We start from the raw sequence: 21059 nt of genomic DNA, 5'->3' as shown, positions 1-21059 counted from the left end.
GGTCAGGGAGGACGGGGAACAAGTAATTCTAGTGGCTCCCTATTGGCCCACTCGGACTTGGTTCTCGGATCTCGTACTTCTCGCGACAGCCCCTCCCTGGCAAATCCCCCTGAGGAAGGACCTTCTTTCTCAGGGACGGGGCACGCTCTGGCATCCACACCCAGACCTCTGGAACCTCCATGTCTGGCCCATGGACGGGATGCGGAAGATCTAGCTGATCTACCAACTGCTGTCATAGACACAATCAACCAAGCCAGAGCCCCCTCTACCAGGCAACTTTATGCCCTGAAGTGGTGCTTGTTCGCAAATTGGTGTTCTTCCCGGGCTGAAGACCCACAGAATTTTGCAGTTAGGTCAGTGCTTTCATTTCTGCAGTAGAGGTTGGGGGGGGGGGCTGTCCCCCTCCACCTTGAAGGTGTATGTAGCTGCTATCATGGCCCACCACGACACAGTAGATGGCAAGTCTTTGGGTAAGCACGACTTAATTATCAGGTTCCTAAGAGGCGCCTGGAGGATGAATCCCTCCCGGTTGAGCCTGTTCTCCTCCTGGGATCTCTCATTGGTCCTCTTGGGCCTTCAGAGACCCCCATTCGAGCCGATAGAATCAGTTAGACTCAGGGCCCTCTCCTTGAAGACGGCCCTCCTGATCGCGCTCGCCTCCATCAAAATGGTCGATGACCTGCAAGCATTCTGTGTCAGCGACACCTGCCTTGAGTTCGGACAGGCAGACACTCACGTGATCCTAAGACCGCGACCGAGCTACGTGCCCAAGGTTCCTACCACTCCCTTCAGGGACCAGGTAGTGAACCTGCAAGCGCTGCCCCGGGAGGAGGCAGGCCCAGCCCCATCGTTGCTGTGTCCGGTACGTGTTTTGCATATCTACTTGGACCGCATGCAGAGCTTTAGACATTCTGTGCAGTTCTTTTTCTGCTTTGGTAGACAGCGGAAAGGGAACGCTGTCTCCAAACAGAGGCTTTCCCACTGGGTAGTGGACGCCATTACCCCTGTGGGTCCGAGCACACTCAACAATAAGTGTTGCATCCTCATAGGCACTGGCCAGAGGCACCTCCCTAGCAGACATATGCAGAGCAGCGGGTTGGGCAACAAGCAATACCTTTGCAAGATTTCACAATCTCAGGGTTGAGTTGGTTTCGTCCCGTGTTTTCTCAGGTACAAGCCGGTAGAACTCGGTACACGCTGACAAACTGACCGGGTGGACCGCTTGCACATAACGGCCTTTCCCTCTGCTGAGGTAATACCGTGCGCTTTTACCCCAGATATATCCCACAAACTCGGCTCCCTGGATGACTCCTCCCTAGCCCTCTGGTCCGCGAATTCAGTGGAGGTATTTGCCGACCAAGACCAATGCGGCTACTCAATTTACCCTGTACTGGAATAGGTGCTCCACAGGACAGGCTCCCACATGCACTTTTTTCCCCCTGTGTATTTTCCGCGGTACGGTCCCCTTGCGAGCGGACCCGCATCTCCCTTGGGCAGTCCTCACGGACCCCCGTGTAGCCTCCATCAAAAGCAACTTTGTAGCAACTTCTCCCTCCCAATGATGTAGGATCTACCACCGCGCCATTCTCCACATGTGACCTAAAAGCCCATGTGATGTATTTCACCAATCTTTACCTCCCCCAGTTTGGGCAGGTTTGGTCTCCGCAGGATCTTTCCCCCCTGAAAGAATAGGAAAACTGGGAAAGATCTCCTTATTTACAATAAGGTTCAATGCATTCGGTATAATGAACTAACAATGAAAGCAATTTTTACAGCATTAATAGGTAATTTTTTCATTTAAATAAACTATTGTTCATTGTTAATTACCATTTGTTAATTATTTATTGGCTAATGTTAATGCATACATCTTGAAATGTAAAACATTTATTAGTATACATAAAAATGAATATTAAAGGAATAGTTCACCCAAAAATTAAACACAAACGAAGATTTTTAGAAGAATATCTCAGCTCTGTAGATCCAAATAATGCAAGTGAATAGTGGGCAAACCTTTGATGCTCCAATAAGCACATAAAGGCTGCATAAAAGTGAACCATAAGGCTTAAGTGGTTAAATCAATGTCTTCTGAAGCGATCCAATCAATTGTGGGTGAGAACAGACCAAAATATGCACTATCAAGTTCATGATTTCAAGCTTGATTACATTTCCTAGTGCTTCACGCATACGAAGAACACTAGACTCTGCTATAGGAAGCATAATAGAGCTTGAAATCACAGTTGCCAAGGAGACTGCTGATGTCAAGGTTTATAGTAAAAACGTATTTACATTTTGGTCAGTTCTCTCCCAAAATGTATCGGATCACTTTGGAAGGTATGGATTAAACCACTGGAATCTTATGGATTACTTTTATTCTGGCTTTATAGAGCTTTAAAATTTTGGTCACCATTTACTTGCATTGTGTGAACCTACAGAGCTGTTAACAATGTTAAGAGGATCTCCTATCCCTGATATCCTATTCTCTCTTTCTTTACTTGTGAACACTGCACCTAGCCAATTCCAGGGTAATATAACATAGCATAAAGTTATAAATTTACACAAAATAATAACAAAATTATAATTATATAAATTTACACTAAAAAAGATGTATGCTGCTAAATATGGTGGAAATGTGCCATCACAGTCTTTTATAAAAGTTATTTTAATAATAAACACTAATGATAAACACTAGCCATTTTTAAATGCCACATAGTGAGCACATATACGTTAACATGCTCAGACTAATTAAAGGTAATGTGTGTATTTTTATGGTAAAATAACTGTAAGTAAGCCATTTGTATGTTGATTCCCCCAAAAGTGTAAACACTGTGGCTCTCTATAGAAAACATTCCACTGTTCATTTGAGCATCAAACAAACCTGTTTGACAGCAGTCATAAATTACACATTTTATCTTTAGGTTTATTGCATGAGTGTTTTTGTCATTAGGAGGGATCGGCGAGACCGCACATTTTACGCAGGATGCCAGTCCAGCAGCAGACCCCACCGGCAGGAGAGGAAGGTACATGCCACAGCTGTCTCAGTAAACCTTCAGGACATCTGTTTCAGTTAAAGGAATAGTATATCCAAAAAATGTTATTATATTTTCACCCTCATGTGTTTCATGAAAACATATAGTGAACAGTGGCTATCCAGCTCCAAAAAGGACCATAAATGTATAAAGTAGGCCACATGACTCATACAACATTCCAAGTACTCTGAGGTCCAGAAATTATTCAATTCAAAATACTTTTGTGATAAAACTATAATATATTTGTTTTGATTGAACGATTCCTTTAAGTAATTTTCCAAACATTAAGACAACATATCAGTTCTGTTGAATTGAATGCTAGTTTACTGTAGTATGCAACTAAAAGAAAGGTGTTTTAAAGTATCTACTGCCATGACATTGAAGAAAAACAACAACAAAAAAACGGCCAATGAGCCACAAGTGTCACTTTGAGTTTGGAAAAATACACTGTCACTTAAAAACAAAGACAAAAAATCATTGCACATGACTTTGCTTGTAAATGCTGATTTGCAGACAATAAGTACTGCACAGAATGTCCATTTTTATCATTAAGATATTTATTATTATATGCTCTGCATGTTATTTTGAGAAGATTTCACTGAGCACAATGTGTTACACTTTTGCTGTAGTAGTAAGATTAAAATAGAGTTTTGGGAGGATCCATAGTGCTTAATCCCTGAAGAACTCAAAAATAAGAAAATCTAAAACAAATGTGTTTGCCTGTGTGTGTACTTGGGTGTATTCAGGCATGGAGGAAGTACTGTCACCTCTCGATGATTTGTCTTGGATTCGACGAAGGAAAAAGCGAGCTGTAAGAGAGTTTGAATGGAATGCAGCTGATGCTGGATAAAGGCCACAAAGTTGCTGGATACAGGCCTGTGTGAAAGCAGCATTATTAGTGCTGTAACAGTTAGTACACAAAGTCTGCATCCCAATTCACTTACAATCCTTATTATATGGTATAGTTTGTGACATTAGGTGTCCAAAATGATGGCACAATAAAAAAAGGGATATATACTGTAAATGTGGTACCATTTGAAAGCACCTTCAGAAGACGATTACTTAGACGATTACTTACACAAAATGTCACATAGTAAGAGGATAAGAGTTTTAAAACTTCTTTTGAAAACTTTTTATTTCATAAAAAATTAACAAATATATATATTCCATTGATTGATTTTTTTTAAATTGAAGGGTTGGGTGATTTCAGGGGTTTTATTTATATGAGAATAAAAATTTGTTTACTTAATTACTTTTTCATCCTCAAGTCCACAAAATGAGCTGGTGCTATCAATATTCACATATTTAGAGGTGTCTCTAAATTAAGGGCAGGTGGGTTTGTTCCCCACTAGATGTGATGCTGTTGTGCAAAATTTGTGGCATAATTATACATTAATTTAATTATAAATTATATAATTTCCGCTTCTTAAACTTGTTTTAGGTCCATTATACAAGACAACAGTAGATATTATTTTGTGAAATTCTGGTTGCTCGCTAGGGGAAGTCTAAATTGACACATATGGCTAACCTTTATTTTGTAAGAAACTAGTAAACTGTCTGCTACCTCTCGCTCTTTCTCTGCTCCTTTCTCTTGAGAAACTCTTATTTTTGCTTTATTTCTGTACATACATTTATGGACTGTAATGTATTTGACATGTACTCATTTGCACGGGGTGTTGGCTTAATGACCAGACCACTTTCTTTGGGAGTGATTAGAGGGGTCAATAACAGGGAAAGAGACAAGGCAGATTAGAATAAATCCATATTTTTACAGAGTCTTGTGGGGTTTTATTTCTACCAATAGCTTGCTAATACTGTATATAAATCAGGAATGCTATATCAATATAGCATTTCTGTTGGCCCCCCTCCAGTGAGGGCCCTTGCTACTCAGGTCCATCATTACACCCTGTCCAACACCCCTACACCAAGGCCATTATTTTATAATCCATATTCAAGAGCGTAATTAGTCTCCAACTATTTATTAATACAGTATCGTTATGTGGGTCATGAATACGGGACATAATTCCATGTTTCATTGACATTGCCATTTTCTTCTGATTGTTACATTAATTAATGTATACATACATTTATTCATTCATATATACACATCAAAAGTAAAGGATTTTGATAGAAGTCCTAGAAATGGACATAAAATTCAATGGATAATGCCAGGGAATTTTCTCTCTTTTTACAGAGTGAAGAGCTGTTTGAAATTCATACATTTTCAAACTAGAATCACTAGATTATGACTTTGAATATTTTTAATGGCGTTCTTGCAATAGATCGCAACAGTGCCAACACTTTTTCCACAGTCTGGGTTCCAGAAATATTTTGCAAAGGCGTTCCATAAACTCATTCATAAAAGAGTTGCAAACCATGAACCAAAGCAACCAGCTCCAAATTGAATCACAATATTCCAGAATTTGTTTTAGGCAAATTATTATTTGAAAATCAGACAAAATCAGATACAAGACTGTGTAATTACTGTACCGGCTTTCACAGTCCCATGAAGCGTTACAAATTATGTAATTAAATAAAAAACAATGGGAATAAATGAACCTATTGATTTTAGGTTGTTAATTATAAGTATAAAAACAATATATATATTTTACATTTATTGCAAAATATTCTGATATGCACAAATATACTGTTTAAGTAGTTTAAGGGTGAAGGGAGACCAACTCTGCGTCATTAACAGTGCATCATTGGAGTGGGCGGTCACTCTTCAGCACGTTTTTCTGCTGTACCATGGGTAATGTGGTTTACCAGAAATTCCACTAGCAAACACAATTAAAAAAAAATTAAGTTGAAATAATGCAGACTGGTGGCTTTAACAGAATCATATGCCATCTGTGAAGAACCTCTGAGCTCATGGCTCATGGTCTTTAATGGTTTATGTTATCCTTGAAAATCAATTAGTCTATAAAAAATAAATGGGATCCAAACTGTTGCACTCTTTTATCCATAGTAAATTCAGAACTATAAAAGGCTGTAACAAAATTGGACATACATTTAGGATCAGTGCAATTGATGCCATAAAAGTTAAGAGCATTTAAGGATTTTATTTTACAGTTCCTTTTCTCTAAAGCAAATAAATAAATAAATATGCCTCATGTAAGATCTAAATAAGCTTGATTCATTTCTAATTTTAATTTCCTTAATTCTAACTAATTTTAACTCCCTTAAAAGTTCAATTTGATATTTTAAAGACATATTACCATAAGACCAAGTGAACTCCTGTGTGTCAGGGTGAACAAAATGGAACAAATCTCTGAGAGAGAGAGATCATAACAAAATAATACAATTATTATTTATATGCAGACTTTCATGGGAGGAAATAACTAACCTAAGATTACAAAATAATCTGGGCATACCTGAAGTATTTTTTTAAATTTAGAAGTTATCTGAGGGGGAAAAAAGTACTTTGTTAGCAGAGCATTAATTACAGCTATAAATATTACAAACAATAAAGGTTGTATTATCTTCCTTAAGCAACATTATAATCCATCTACCTTCATTTGAAGGCATTACCTGCAGAATTTGCCACTAAAATTTGTGTAAGAATATTCTAACCCCAGCAGAGTGATTAAAACTATGGCTGTACCACAATATTGTACCACAATAAACATCTTTTAAAAATGACAAAATGTTGGTCTTTATCTAAACAAAGTTTAAACAACCTGCTTAATGTATAAAACAGCCACCTGTAACTAAATAAAATAACAAACATAAATCTCAATTTCAGAACAAAGTTAGGTACTACACACTGTGGCTAGCCCTTTAAAAAATAGAAAATCAATCTAGGCAAAATGTAAGGCATGTAAGGCAGCCCTCCATGTTTTCTTCAGACACAATTAAGATTGCGTGTCTCGTCACGCTTCAGTCTGGGAGGGCTGGTGAATGGGGAATACATTTGTGGGATAACTGACATCCGTGCTGTTCCTCCTATGAAGCTTTCTCCTCAGAACTTCACAGAGTTTTTAACCAAGCAGCTCAAGGCCGGGAGGCTGGGAGGATTCTATCAGGACTTTCTCAGGGTTATCGATCTGTAGCCGATTATTCAATAGAGTTTCACATACTGGCCGCTTCCAGCGATTGGAATGATCTTGCCATGTGGGACCTGTTCTTGCGAGGAATTTCTGACATTATGCAGGATGAGATTTACCCTTTGTACCTCCCTGCTCGATTTGACGATTTGGTGGACCTGGCCATTCGAGTCGATCAGCCATGATCGACTCATTCGGTCTCAGTGCCATGATCATCGGCGATGCCGTTCTTCGCCCTCTCGGAAAGTTAATTTTCTCTCACAACCCGCACCTCCTACCAGATTGCCTGACTCTCACCCTGACATTGAACCCATGCAGCTGGGTAGACTTCCAATGTCACGTAAGGAATGCCAGTGATGACTTCAAAAGGGCTTGTGCTTCGCCTGCGACCTATAGGGCCACCTCGTCGCTTTATACCTGTTGACAGACAATGCTCATCAGTAATTAGGGGGTTACTGGCAAGCACATCCCCCTTGGACACAGCCCACGGACATCACACACTCCTCCCGGCCTGGCTGCAGAATGGAACAGACAGTCATGTTATTTCGACCTTGGTGGATTCTGGTGCCAAAGGAAACTTCATTGGCACAGACTTGGCTTCCAAATGGTGATTAGATGAGCCCACACGCTTAGTGGCACACCCCTGTCAGTCATCACCCATTACTATAAACCTGTCACCTTTGTCTCCGGTAACCACTTTGAACAGTTCTATCTCATCCGGTCCCCTTCGACCCCAGCTGTGCTTGGACATCCCTGGTTGGTAATGCACAACCCACTCATAGATTGAGCAACTTTTTGATCATCACATTGTCTTAACTCTGCTGTCCAGTCTTATGTTTCATTGCAGGATGAGCCGGCGGATTTGTCCGGTATAGGCCATGAACAGGTATATAAATGATTCTTTAGCATCCGTTCTCATCCACTCTTCCTCATCGCCCACAAGGGCGAGGCTCTTCTTCATGGGGAAGAAGGATGCTCGCATAGACCCTGCATAGATTATCGGGGGATAAATGACATCACGGTGAAGAATTGTTATCCTTTGCCTTTGATGTCCTCAGCTTCTGAGCTCTTTCAGGGGGCGTCCGTCTTTACGAAGTTTGACCTATGCAACGCTTATCACCTGGTCCGTATCAGGAAGGGGTATGATGGGAAGACAGCATTTAACACCCATAGGGATTGGTCAACGCCCCTGCTGTCTTCCAGGGGCTCATGATTGATGTGGTCAGAGACATGGTCTATCATTTTGTGTTTGTTTATCATGATGATATTCTGATCTTTTTCCAGGATATGCAGGAACATGTGTGGCATGTCAGGCAGGTGCTTCAGCAGCTGTTGGAGAATCAGCTGTTTGTTAAGGCGAAGAAGTGCGCTTTTCATGCACAGTCGGTTCCGTTTTTGGGGTTCATCATTTCATCCGAGTGAGTATTTTTAGAAATTATAGAGAAACTCGCTGTGACCCTGACGGATCTCAACTCCACAAGCACTGACTTTTGTTGGTCTGAGTGGACTGAACCCATGTTTGCTAAACTCAAGGAGCAGTTTTCCACCACACCCATTTTAATTACCGCCGACCCTGGGGGTGGATGCGTCTGAGGTCGGTGTTGGAGTGGTACTCTCACAGCGCTCTCCTTCGAATGGAAATATGTGTGCATTCCTTTCACACCAACTGACTCCAGCAGAATGGACTTATGATGTTGGTAACCAGGAATTACTGGCTATTGTATCGATGTCATTGGTTAGAGGGTTACCTTTTGTGGTTTGGACAGATCACAAGAACCTAGAGTACATCCGTAGCAAACGTCTTAATTCTAGGCAGGCTCGCTGAGCGTTGTTTTTCACTCATTTTGATTTCACCCTCTCGTATCATCCAGGCTCCAAGAACGTCAAGCCCGATTCCTTATCTTGATGTTTCGAAATCAAGACCTCACCACCCCAGCAGATACCATTCTCCTCATTCATTGAGTGGTGGACATGATATCCTGGGAGGTGGAGGCTCCCACTCAGTGCTATCAAATACAGCGCCCCTGCCACTTGCCCAGCGGGAAAACTTTGTTCCACAATCAGTTTGAATGCACGTCCAGTGTGTGTGTGTGTTGTGTGTGTGTGTGTGTGTGTGTGTGAGAGAGAGAGAGAGAGAGAGAGAGAGAGAGAGAGAGAGGAGAGGGAGAGGGAGAGGGAGAGGTGAGGTGAGTCTTTAAAGGAATATTCCGGGTTCAATTTATAGGTGCTGTAAGCAATTTTAGTCATTCTGGAATATCCACCAGACTAAACATTGATTAGCCACACCACGCTCTTTCCACACGTGCACACTGCATCAGAATACCCATACTTCCCTACTATATAGTATGCCAATATACATAATATTTTATTTTCTTCTTTGTGAATTATGAGTTAAAGAGAAGAGTGTCATATATGGGTATTCTCATGAACTTACACATGCTTAATAGCAAGGATTTTATGATGATATTGTATAATCCTATAAATAAATATATGTGTTAATCAATGTCATATTATATAATATAAGACTCCTTTTTGAGGGTTTTTTTCTTCACAATTTTTCTTTTTTTAAATTTTTCCCATGATACGCACACGCAATTTGAATGAGTGCAAGCTAATAAGTAACCGTTATTTGGAATTTTTGTAAATCAGGGCCATAGTGTGTAATTGAAGTATGTGAACTGAGATGCAGCCAAAATGTTTGACTCAGGCAAAGGAATATTCATTCATTATGAGCAGCCCAATGTGAAGTTTTTAATGTATAAAAAAGTATATAAAACAGGGACACTTTGCATTCACAAGGACTGTACTACATGCAGCAAGACTAGTAGTGTAGGCCTGATTCTGCTGTCTTTTTGTTTCTCTTCCAGATGCCGAGGAATGTGTTTGAGGAGATTAAGTATATAGAACTGATGATCGTCATTGACCACAACATGGTGCGTGTGTTAATGTTTTTCAGCATAACAGAATACATGTCAGTGTCAGTGCATTCCAGGTGTCTATTTCAGAGCCACCTTCTAGAATGTTACGACTTTTATTTCTATAGAGAACAACCAATCAACAAAAATATTTTCAAGTCATATGTTTTTGTACTAGCCAACTCGATTTCTTACGGTTTCTTCATTTCGTACTAGTATTACAACTTTTCATAAGATATTGTTGATATTATTGATTATTGATAAGATATTGTTGAAAAATAATAAGTTGGCTACTTTGTATTTTTGGACAGACAGAAATTCTGCTGACAAATCTATACACAGTTTTTGCAAATTATTTCAGGTGTTATATACAAACATTCGATGACTATTTTGTGATTATTTGAATTCATGTTTTTCTCATACCTTTCTACTATTGTGGTACACTCTTTTTCGAATAAGCTCACACCGAATGAAAATAAACCGTGGTTGGTCGCTTTACATGTCAGTCAATACATGTCTAAGTGGGCAGTTCTTGTCAAGAAAAAGCTACAAAGAGGCCAAGACTGCATGCCATTGTCAAAAGTCTGGCTCAGGAAACAATATTCCTGTCTATTAATCGTTGCTATTAAATTATAGTGCTTGAGTCAGGGTTTGGGATAAGCTTGGTTGATAGAAATGGCCTTTCAGAAACATGTCCTTCTGCTGTAAATCTGTGCTCTTTATCTAATCAGGAGGCTGCTGTGACAGTAATAGTCACTGGAGAGCAATCTTTTTCTATTACATAGTGAAGAATTTTGTTCTCCTGACTAATTATATTTCTCTGATTCCAGTATTATTAGCGTTCAAAAAATGCTGAATGACATGGGTTGCATTTAAGTGTGCCATGTTAGAGTGTTTGTTTGATCTTTTGATTTAATGTGTATATAAATATATAACTATATCAATATTATCCCACAGTTTAAGAGGCAGAAGACTATGCAGCACTCACAGAATTACGCCAAGTCTGTGGTCAACCTGGTTGATGCTGTGAGTTGAAATTACTATTAAAGTTACTCTTTTTATTATTTAACATCATAGTCACCTGCTAGAGAAAGGTAATAATGGGACATTTCACAACGAAGCTTTGAAGCTTGAATAAAAAAAAAACACATTTCACTCTGAAGTCTGTATTGGAGCTTGTCATTTTGGAAAATCCATGTGATCTGTGACATCCAAAGATTCATTTGGCCGAAAACCATGTAACTGCTTCGGTATCTGGTTCAAAAGAAACACAAATCCCAGCAAAAGTATGAAGCAAAAAAGTTAATGTGCCAGGGTGGAGGGCGGGGCCAGGTCGTGATCATACACACCCGGTCCCTTATCAGGCAAATTAAGCCTCGAGAGGGATAAAGGCCGATGACAGATGGTGGTGCGACGAGAGAGAGATAGTTTACGGACATGTCCGTCGTGTGTGTGTGTGTGTGTGTGTGTGTGTATGTGTGAGCGTGTATTTATCACTTTGTGGGGACCAAATGTCCCCATAAGGATAGTAAAACCCGAAATTTTTGACCTTGTGGGGACATTTTGTCGGTCCCCATGAGGAAAACAGCTTATAAATCATACTAAATTATGTTTTTTGAAAATGTAAAAATGCAGAATGTTTTCTGTGAGGGTTAGGTTTAGGGGTAGGGTTAGGTTTAGGGGATAGAATATAAAGTTTGTACAGTATAAAAACCATTATGTCTATGGAAAGTCCCCATAAAACATGGAAACACAACATGTGTGTGTGTGTGTGTGTGTGTGTGTGTGCGTGTTTGTCTTTTAAGTTTATCATTAAAACTATTATTTATGTTGTCAAGCCGGTTCTCGCCTCCTCCTTTCCATTGATCCCTTTACAGTTACATTAGCTTATTTAACTCCACTATTAATAAAATGTAACTGCTCAGTCCAGCTCACATACATATTTATTATCTAATCTACATGTAAATAATGAATTATTAATTTACTCTCATAATTTTTTTTTCTTCTTTCTTTTACTTAACACTGTAACTTAGAAACTCATATATGAAGCCCTTGGTTATTACTTTTTAACAGGTTCACACATTGGGGAAAGAGGAAGAGGAAGCGGGAACTGGCAGGACAGTCAACATAACTTTAATGATATAAATTAACTTAAAGAAACAAACACACAGACACACACAATGGCTGCATATCTCTCTCTCTCTCTCTCTACCTCTCTCTCTGGTGCATGCTGGGAATTGGGAAGGGAATGCTTGGGAGGGTGATCTAGGTGAGAGGGAATTTTCAAAAATGTTCACTTTCTTGTTTTTCTTGTATTCAATTATTTTAATTGATAAAGAAAAAAGGTTAATACAAAAAAAAAAAAACTACTGAGTTTGTTTTCCGTGAGAGTTGTCTCGTGCCGGAGGTAGGGATGGCGTCTCACACTCACGCGAGTGTGCAGGCGTCAGGCCTGTCGCTCCGGCATGGGATTAGGTGTGTGACCCAGGCAGGTGTGCCTGTAGAGGATGTGTTGCTGGACGTGGCAGAGCGCGTGGGGCATGAGAATATCATTTCGGCGTCTCGGATGAACAAGGCCGTAGTGGTATTTTTAAAGGAAGAGAATCTGGTTCATGGTTTGATCGAGAGCGGGATATCGGTAAGTGGCACTTTTGTTTCTGTTCAACCTTTAGTTTCAATCATGACGAAGGTGATGGTTTCTAACGTTCCGACTTTTATTCCTGATGCTGACATTGAGCGAGAGCTTTCTCGATTTGGAAAACTTGCCAGTGGAATTAGAACTGTTTCACTTGGTTGTAAATATGCCGCTTTAAAACATGTGTTGTCGTTTAGGCGACAGGTGTACATGTTTTTAAATGAACTGACGCTGAATATCTCCTTTCGCTGTGTTTTTGAGGGCAAGTCGTACATGATGTACGCGAGCACGGGAGAGATGCAGTGTTTTGAGTGCGGGAGTATTGGACATGTTAGGCTGTCTTGTCCTCATAGAGCTGAACTTGAGAATGAAGCAGGCCCCAGCAATATTTCAGATAAGAGGAAGGAAAATGAAGCGCAAAAGAGTAGTGTACCAAATCCAAATGAAGCAGCAGTGGTGAATAATGAGGATCAGAATGTGGATTCAAACTTAAAGGAAGGAATGATAATAGAAGACCCGTCCCCTAATAATGAGAAAAATACAGAGGAAGCTTCTGGTAGTAAGACAAAACAGGGAACAATGAAGAAAGTTAATGTTGTAACTGATGTGGCTGTTGAGGGAAGCACTGTGGTAAAGGGGTCTGAGCAGGGTGATACTGTGGAGAATTCAGAGAATACAAGCCAGACGAGTGATGATGCAAGCGGTTTGAAAGGTGATGTTTTGGAAAGAGGAAAGATAGTATCTTTGATTAAGAAGGTGCAATCAGATATCGTTGATGAGGAGATGGATGATGATGGCGATGATGATGATGATGATGGTGGGTTGTCTGATTTCTCAGATGTGTCAGATGTTTTACAAATAAGCTGTGAGCAGGTTTATTCACTAGATGAAATAAATAAATTCCTGGACGAAACCTTTGGAAAACCTGTCGATGTACGGAATCATTTTTCTGATCTGAAGAGGTTTGAGACTTCTGTTCATTATTGGCAGAGGAAGGTTGGAGAAGATGAACTCAGTCAGCGAAAGAGATTTCGTTTAAAAAAGTTTCTTGCAAAACTGCGAAGGGATAAAACCCCTATAAAACGTAAATTCAAATAATTGAATCAATGGTTTACATATCACTCAGGATGACTTTACTACACTCTTTATTTTTTCTGTCTCTCTTTTCTATCTCTTTATAATTTCTATGGAGATGATAAGGGTAGCTTCTTTAAATGTTAACGGAGGGAGAGACAGGAGCAAGAGCGCAATGGTGGCAGAATTAATTAATATTAAGAATGTAAGTGTTTCTTTTTTTACAAGAAACACATACAGACTGTAATAATGAAGTAGAGTGGTGTAGATGGTGGGAGGGGGAGAGCGTCTTCAGTCACAGCTCAAATTTGAGTGCTGGAGTAGCTATTCTTTTCTCAAAAGATTTGAACTTGAAAATTTTGTCAACTGAAGAAATAGATAAGGGTAGAGTTTTAATGGTTGCTGGAGAAATAAATGATTTAAAATGTATTTTTATAAATGTTTATGCTCAAAACAATGGCTCAGATCGTGTGGAAGTGTTTAGGAAGTTGCAGAGTGCATTAAGAAAATTTGATAATGATTCTTGCATCATAATGGGTGGGGATTGGAATTGCACTACAAATTTTCTTTTAGACAGGAACAGAGTCTCATCCACCTTCTAGTAATGCTCTTCAGAATATTATTAATGAATTTGAGTTGATGGATGTGTGGAGGAACATGAATAAGAGAATTAGACAGTATACATGGGTTAAAATACTAGACTCTAATGTAATTGGAGCAAGACTAGATAGAATATTGTAATGTTGGAGTAACGAGGCAGACGAGGAGTTACGGATCCAAACGCAGCTGAGGCTTTATTTGAATAAACAGAAGAGAAACACAAACAAACAACCCACGATGGGGAAATAAAGCATAAAACAGTTAACTAAAACACGAAGGATCAAACGGAGAACTTGGGCAGGGAACACATACCGGGTTTACACCAAACAACGATCGACAAAGACAGAACAAAGACACGGGGTATAAATACACAAACATAGGATAGGTGGCCAATGAAAGAACAGAACTCAAACAGGATAACAAGGTGATTAACAGAAACCAAAGGCAAATTAACAAGTGCAGGTGTAAACAATGAACAGTGAGCACGAACGCTAACAGAGGGTTATGGAATCAAATACGGGACTAAAGTGACAACTAAAAGAGATAAGGAAAACAAGAGGGCAACAGTGAAACAAGACAGGGTGGACTATGGAGTTAAATAAGGGAACAAAGTGAAAACTAAGTGAAAAAGTGACAAGATGGAAAACAAGAGGGCAACAGTGAAACAAGACAGGGTAATCATTACATAGCCCCCCCCCCTTAAGGATCGGATTCCAGACGATCAAAACAACAAAAGACAAAAAAGACCCACAAAGAAAAACCAAAATGAGGGCACCAGGGGCAAACAGACAGAGACAAGTGGGCACATGGGCGGACCAGGGGGGGGGTACACTGGGCAGGCAGAAAGTCCGCGGGGGCCATTAGGCAGTCCAGGGAGGTGGAGAGGGTAGATAGATAGACCATGGAGGCCGAGAGGGCAGGCAAGCAGTCTATGGGGGTGTGTCAAGGGACCAGGGTCAGGTGGCCGCAGAACAGAGGCCGGTTTAGATGGCCCGGGAGCTGGCCACTTGGCAAGGACAGGAACTGGGTCGGGGGGCCTGGGAGGAGGCCACTGGGCAGGGACTGGGTCAGGAGGCCAGGGAAGAGGACTCAGGACAGGAACAGGGGCAGGAGGCCTGGGTGGAGGCCACAGGACGGGAACAGGGTCAGAAGCCCTGGGAGGAGGCCACAAGACAGGGACCGGGTCAGGAGGCCTGGGAGGAGGCCACAGGACAGAGGCCAGCTTCGGTGGCCTGGGAGGTGGTCGTGGGCCAAGGAGGACCTCTGAGGCGGGGCAGTCGAAGACTTGGGTGGCGGCGCCGCAGGAGGCATAGGCAGGGCCGCAGGAGACCCTGGGGGCGGAGCAGAGGCAGGCAGAGCCATGGTGTACCCTGTGGGCAGAGCCGTAGAAGGCTTGGGAGGCGGCGCCGTGGAAGGCTGGAGGCGGAGCCGAGGGAGGCTCGGGAGGTGGAGCCGGGGGAGGCGATGGCGTAGAAGGCTCAGAAGGCGGAGCTGAGGGAGGCTCTGGAGGCTCAGGAGGCGGAGCTGAGGGCGGTGGCGCCGTAGACAGTTCTTGAGGCGGAGGCCTGGAAGGCTCCGGGGACGGAGCTGAGGAAAGCACAGGAGACGGAGCCAAGGAAGGCTCAGTAGGAGGCTCTGGAGGAGGCTCGGAAGGCAGAGCCGTGGATGGCTCGAGAGGCTTGAAGGGTAGAGCCCTGGGAAGCTCGAGGGGCTTGAGAGGCGGAGCCCTGGAAGGCTCGGGAGAGGCTTGAGGGGCGGAGCCCTGGAAGGCTCGAGAGGCTTGAGGGGCGGAGCCCTGGAAGGCTCGAGAGGCGGAGCCCTGGAAGGCTCGGAGAGGCTTGAGGGGCGGAGCCCTGGAAGGCTCGGGAGAGGCGGAGCCCTGGAAGGCTCGAGAGGCTTGAGGGGCGGAGCCCTGGAAGGCTCGAGAGGCTTGAGGGGCGGAGCCCTGGAAGGCTCGAGAGGCTTGGGGGGCGGAGCCCTGGAAGGCTCGAGAGGCTTGGGGGGCGGAGCCCTGGAAGGCTCAAGGGGCTTGAGGGGCGGAGCCCTGGGAGGCTCGAGGGGCTTGAGGGCGGAGCCCTGAGAGGCTCGAGAGGCTTGAGGGGCGGAGCCCTGGGAGGCTCGAGAGGCTTGAGAGGCGGAACCCTGGGAGGCTCGAGAGGCGGAGCTCCGGAAGGCCCGAGAGGCTTGAGAGGCGGAGCTCCGGAAGGCCCGAGAGGCTTGAGGGGCGGAGCCCTGGAAGGCTCGAGAGGCTTGAGGGGCGGAGCCCTGGAAGGCTCGAGAGGCGGAGCCGTAGGAGGCTCAAGAGGCTCTGGGGGCGGAACCATCAGAGGCTTGAGTGGATCGAGAGGCGGAGCAATCGGAGGCTCTGGAGGCGGAGCCGTAGGAGGCCCCGTAGGCGGAGTTGCAGGAGGCTCGAGAGGCTCTGGGGGTGGAGCCGTAGGAGGCTTAGGGGGCAGAGCCCTGGTAGGCTCGAGAGGTTCAGGAGGTGGAGCCCTGGGAGGCTCGAGAGGCTTGAGGGGCGGACCCCTGGTAGGTTCGAGAGGCGGAGTCCTGGAAGACTCGAGAGGCTCGAGAGGCGGAGCTCTGGAAGGCTCGGGAGGCGGAGCTCTGGAAGGCTCGGGAGGCGGAGCTCTGGAAAGCTCGGGAAACTCGGATGGCTGAGCTCTGGAAAGCTCGGAAACTCGGATGGCTGAGCTCTGGAAAGCTCGGAAACTCGGATGGCTGAGCTCTGGAAAGCTCGAAACTCGGATGGCTGAGCTCTGGAAAGCTCGGAAACTCGGATGGCTGAGCTCTGGAAAGCTCGAAACTCGGATGGCTGAGCTCTGGAAAGCTCGGAGACTCGGATGGCTGAGCTCTGGAAAGCTCGGAAACTCGGATGGCTGAGCTCTGGAAAGCTCGGGAAACTCGGATGGCTGAGCTCTGGAAAGCTCGGGAAACTCGGATGGCTGAGCTCTGGAAAGCTCGGGAGGAGGAGCCCTGGAAGGCTCGAGAGGCGCTGGCTCTTGGACGGTCAAGGCCATTGGCACTGGCACTGACTCTTGGACGGTCATGGCTACTGGCACTGGCTCTTGGACGGTCAAGGCTTCTGGCACTGGCTCTTGGACGATCGGGGCCACAGGCGCTGACTCAGGGACGGTCGAGGCTACAGGCGCTGACTCAGGGACGGTCGAGGCTACAGGCGCTGGCTCAGGGACGGTCGAGGCTACAGGCGCTGGCTCAGGGACGGTCGAGGCTACAGGCGCTGGCTCAGGGACGGTCGAGGCTACAGGCGCTGGCTCATTGACGTTTGAGGCTGCAGGCGCTGGCTCATTGACGTTTGAGGCTTGCGGCACTGGCTCATTGACGTTTGGGGCTTGCGGCACTGGCTCATTGACGTCTGAGGCTACAGGCTCTGGCTGGGTTACCGTGGTTGGCGAGGATTCGGGCTCGCTCACAGTGACATGCGGGTGCTCTAGCTCGCTCACCGTGACATGCGTGGGCTCTAGCTCGCTCACCGTGACATGCGGGGGCTCTAGCTCGCTCACCGTGACATGCGTGGGCTCAGGCTCGCAGACCGGGGCTGGCGCGGGCCGGGAGGCGGAAGCCCGTCTTCTTTCCCTCCTCCGGGCAGACGCAGTGGGCGCGCTGGCTCATGGAAGGCGACTGGCGTGGGGGCAGGCTCGCTGACAGGTGGGGCTGGTGTGACAGGGTGCGGTGAGCTGCACGCTAGTAGGGTCATCTCCAGGTAGTCGCGGAGAGTGCTGCCGGGCGTTGCCTGTGGCACCTGCTCCCTCAGCGAGGGATTTAAGCTATCCCTGAAGAAGACCATCAGCGCAGAGTCCGGGAAGTCAGTAGCGTTGGCCAGGAGGAGGAAGTAGCGAGCGTGGTCTACGAGCGGGTAGTGCTCTTGCTGCAAATTGAGCAGCCGACATTTGGCTCGGATAGCTGCTGGATCCATGTGCGGTCGATCGTTCTGTAATGTTGGAGTAACGAGGCAGACGAGGAGTTACGGATCCAAACGCAGCTGAGGCTTTATTTGAATAAACAGAAGAGAAACACAAACAAACAACCCACGATGGGGAAATAAAGCATAAAACAGTTAACTAAAACACGAAGGATCAAACGGAGAACTTGGGCAGGGAACACATACCGGGTTTACACCAAACAACGATCGACAAAGACAGAACAAAGACACGGGGTATAAATACACAAACATAGGATAGGTGGCCAATGAAAGAACAGAACTCAAACAGGATAACAAGGTGATTAACAGAAACCAAAGGCAAATTAACAAGTGCAGATGTAAACAATGAACAGTGAGCACGAACGCTAACAGAGGGTTATGGAATCAAATACGGGACTAAAGTGACAACTAAAAGAGATAAGGAAAACAAGAGGGCAACAGTGAAACAAGACAGGGTGGACTATGGAGTTAAATAAGGGAACAAAGTGAAAACTAAGTGAAAAAGTGACAAGATGGAAAACAAGAGGGCAACAGTGAAACAAGACAGGGTAATCATTACAAATATATGTAAGTAAAAATAGTATGAATAGAGTATCCAATGCTAGTATTTTCCCTAACGGTTTTTCGGATCATCATACTGCAACCATAGATTTTAACATTATTACTTTAGCACGTCCAAGGTTTTACTGGCATTTCAATACTAAATTGCTGCAGGATAGGTCTTTTTGTGAAAAGTTTGGTGATTTTTGGAATTTGTGGCAGTTGAATAAAGGTAATTTTGAAAAAAGAACACAATGGTGGGAGGTGGGGAAAGCACAGATTAATACTACTGTGTGTGTTAAAAAGAAAATTGAGCAGTTGGAGAAAGAAATTATTGGTATGGAAAATGTGATGGATGTATTTGTTTTGGGTGTATCCAAAGACTTAAGGAATAAGAAACTTGAATTAAGATCCATCTTAGAGGAAAGAGTGAAGGGCACTTTAATTAGAGCAAGAATTTCTTCCATCAAGGACATTGACTCTCCCACTTCCTATTTTTTTAATCTTGAGCGGAAAGTTGCGCAACAAAAGCGCATATTTCACCTGCGCAAGGAAAATGGAACTTTAACATCAAATCCAACAGAAATGAGGAAAATGGCAATGGATTTTTATGCTGACTTGTATGGACATACTGGCTGTGACTCTGAGAACATGGCACAATTATTACAAGGACTTCCAAAGTTGCAACCTGAGGACAAGAAAAAGCTTGACACCATGATCAGCCTTAATGAACTTTCAGATGCAGTTAAGCAACTCTCCACAGGGCGTGCACCAGGAATAGATGGTTTGCCTGCTGAATTTTACAAGACTTTTTGGACTGATTTAGGTGAAGACTTTTATGAAGTTTGTTGCGAATGTTTTGAAAAGGGGATGTTACCAACTAGCTGTCAGAGGGCTGTGATCTCTCTTTTACCAAAAAATGGAGATCTAGGTTTTTAAAAAAATTGGCGCCCTGTTTCTTTGATGTGCGCGGACTATAAAATATTGGCAAAAGTTTTAGCCAATAGGTTAAAAAAATACTTACATATTGTGGTCTGTGACGCTTGAGTAACGAGGCAGACGAGGAGATGTGGATCCAAATGCAGTTTAAACTTTATTTAATTAACAAACAGGTAAACACAAAGGAACAACCCACAATGGGGAAATCAAACACAAAAACTGTTAACTAAACACGATGTAAACAAACAGAGGACTCAGGAAGGAAACACACACCAGGCTAACATCAAACAACGATAGACAAGGACTGAACAAAGAAACAGGGTATAAATACATAAACATGGGAAAAAGGGCCAATGAACGAACAGAACTCAAACAAGATAACAAGGTGATTAACATAAGCAAAAGGCAAACTAATGAGGACAGGTGAAAACAATGACAGAAAACACGAACGCTAACAAAGAGACTATGGAGTTACATAAGGGACTAAAGTGAAAACTAAGAAATGCAAAAGTGACAAAAATGGCAAACAAAAGGGCAACAGTGAAACAAGACAGGGTATACATAACAGAGCCCCGCCTCAAAGGATCGGCTTCCAGACGATCCTAGAAGACAAAGACAAAAGACAAAAACCCACAGAGAACAAAATGATGGCACCGGGGGCAGACAGGCAGACCAGGGGGGGCACAAGAACAAGGAGGCAGTCCAAGGGACACAGAGGGCAGGCAGGAAGTCCAAGGGGGGCCACGAGGGGAAATGAGACAGTCCACGGGGGCACAAAGGGAGATGAGACAGTCCACGGGGGCACAAAGGGAGATGAGACAGTCCACGGGGGCACAAGGGACAATTAGGCAGTCCATGGGGGCACAAAGGGACAGGTTTAGGAGGCCGGGGTGGTATTGACCGGGCAGGGACAGGTTTCGATGGTCTGGGAGCTGGCCACCGGGCAAGGGTAGGTGCAGGAGGCCTGGGAGCTGGCCACAGGGCTAGGACAAGTTTGAGGGACCTGGGAGGGGCCACTGGACAGGGACTGGGTCAGGAGGCCAGGGGGGAGGCCTCAGGATGGGAACAGGGTCAGGAGGCCTGGGTGGAGGCCACAGGACAGGGACTGGGTCAGGGGGCCTGGGAAGAGGCCACGGGACTGGGACTGGGTCAGGAGGTCTGGGAAGAGGCCACAGGACAGGGACTGGGTCAGGGGGCCTGGGAAGAGGCCACAGGATGGGAACAGGGTCAGAAGCCCTGGGAGGAGGCCACAGGACAGGGACCGGGTCAGGAGGCCTGGGAGGAGGCCACAGGATAGAGACCGGCTTTGGTGGCCTGGGAGGTGGTCGTGGGCCAAGGGCC

General features: G+C 44.3%; 1 protein-coding gene across 1 annotated transcript in view; it reads left to right on the top strand.

Moving 5' to 3' along the window:
* Positions 1-21059, top strand: part of LOC127654899 (disintegrin and metalloproteinase domain-containing protein 23) — a 109722-nt gene that overhangs the window by 43936 nt on the left and 44727 nt on the right. The window contains exons 7-10 of the mRNA XM_052142446.1: positions 2945-3017; positions 3773-3837; positions 9940-10005; positions 10945-11013. Of these exons, the coding sequence (XP_051998406.1) occupies positions 2945-3017; positions 3773-3837; positions 9940-10005; positions 10945-11013 (273 nt within the window). The remainder of the gene's footprint in view (positions 1-2944; positions 3018-3772; positions 3838-9939; positions 10006-10944; positions 11014-21059) is intronic.

The sequence above is a fragment of the Xyrauchen texanus genome, chromosome 14 (genome assembly GCF_025860055.1).
Source record: "Xyrauchen texanus isolate HMW12.3.18 chromosome 14, RBS_HiC_50CHRs, whole genome shotgun sequence".
Lineage (NCBI taxonomy): Eukaryota > Metazoa > Chordata > Actinopteri > Cypriniformes > Catostomidae > Xyrauchen > Xyrauchen texanus.
Note: the sequence above shows the minus strand (reverse complement) of the source record. Positions and strands in the feature narration are given on the sequence as shown.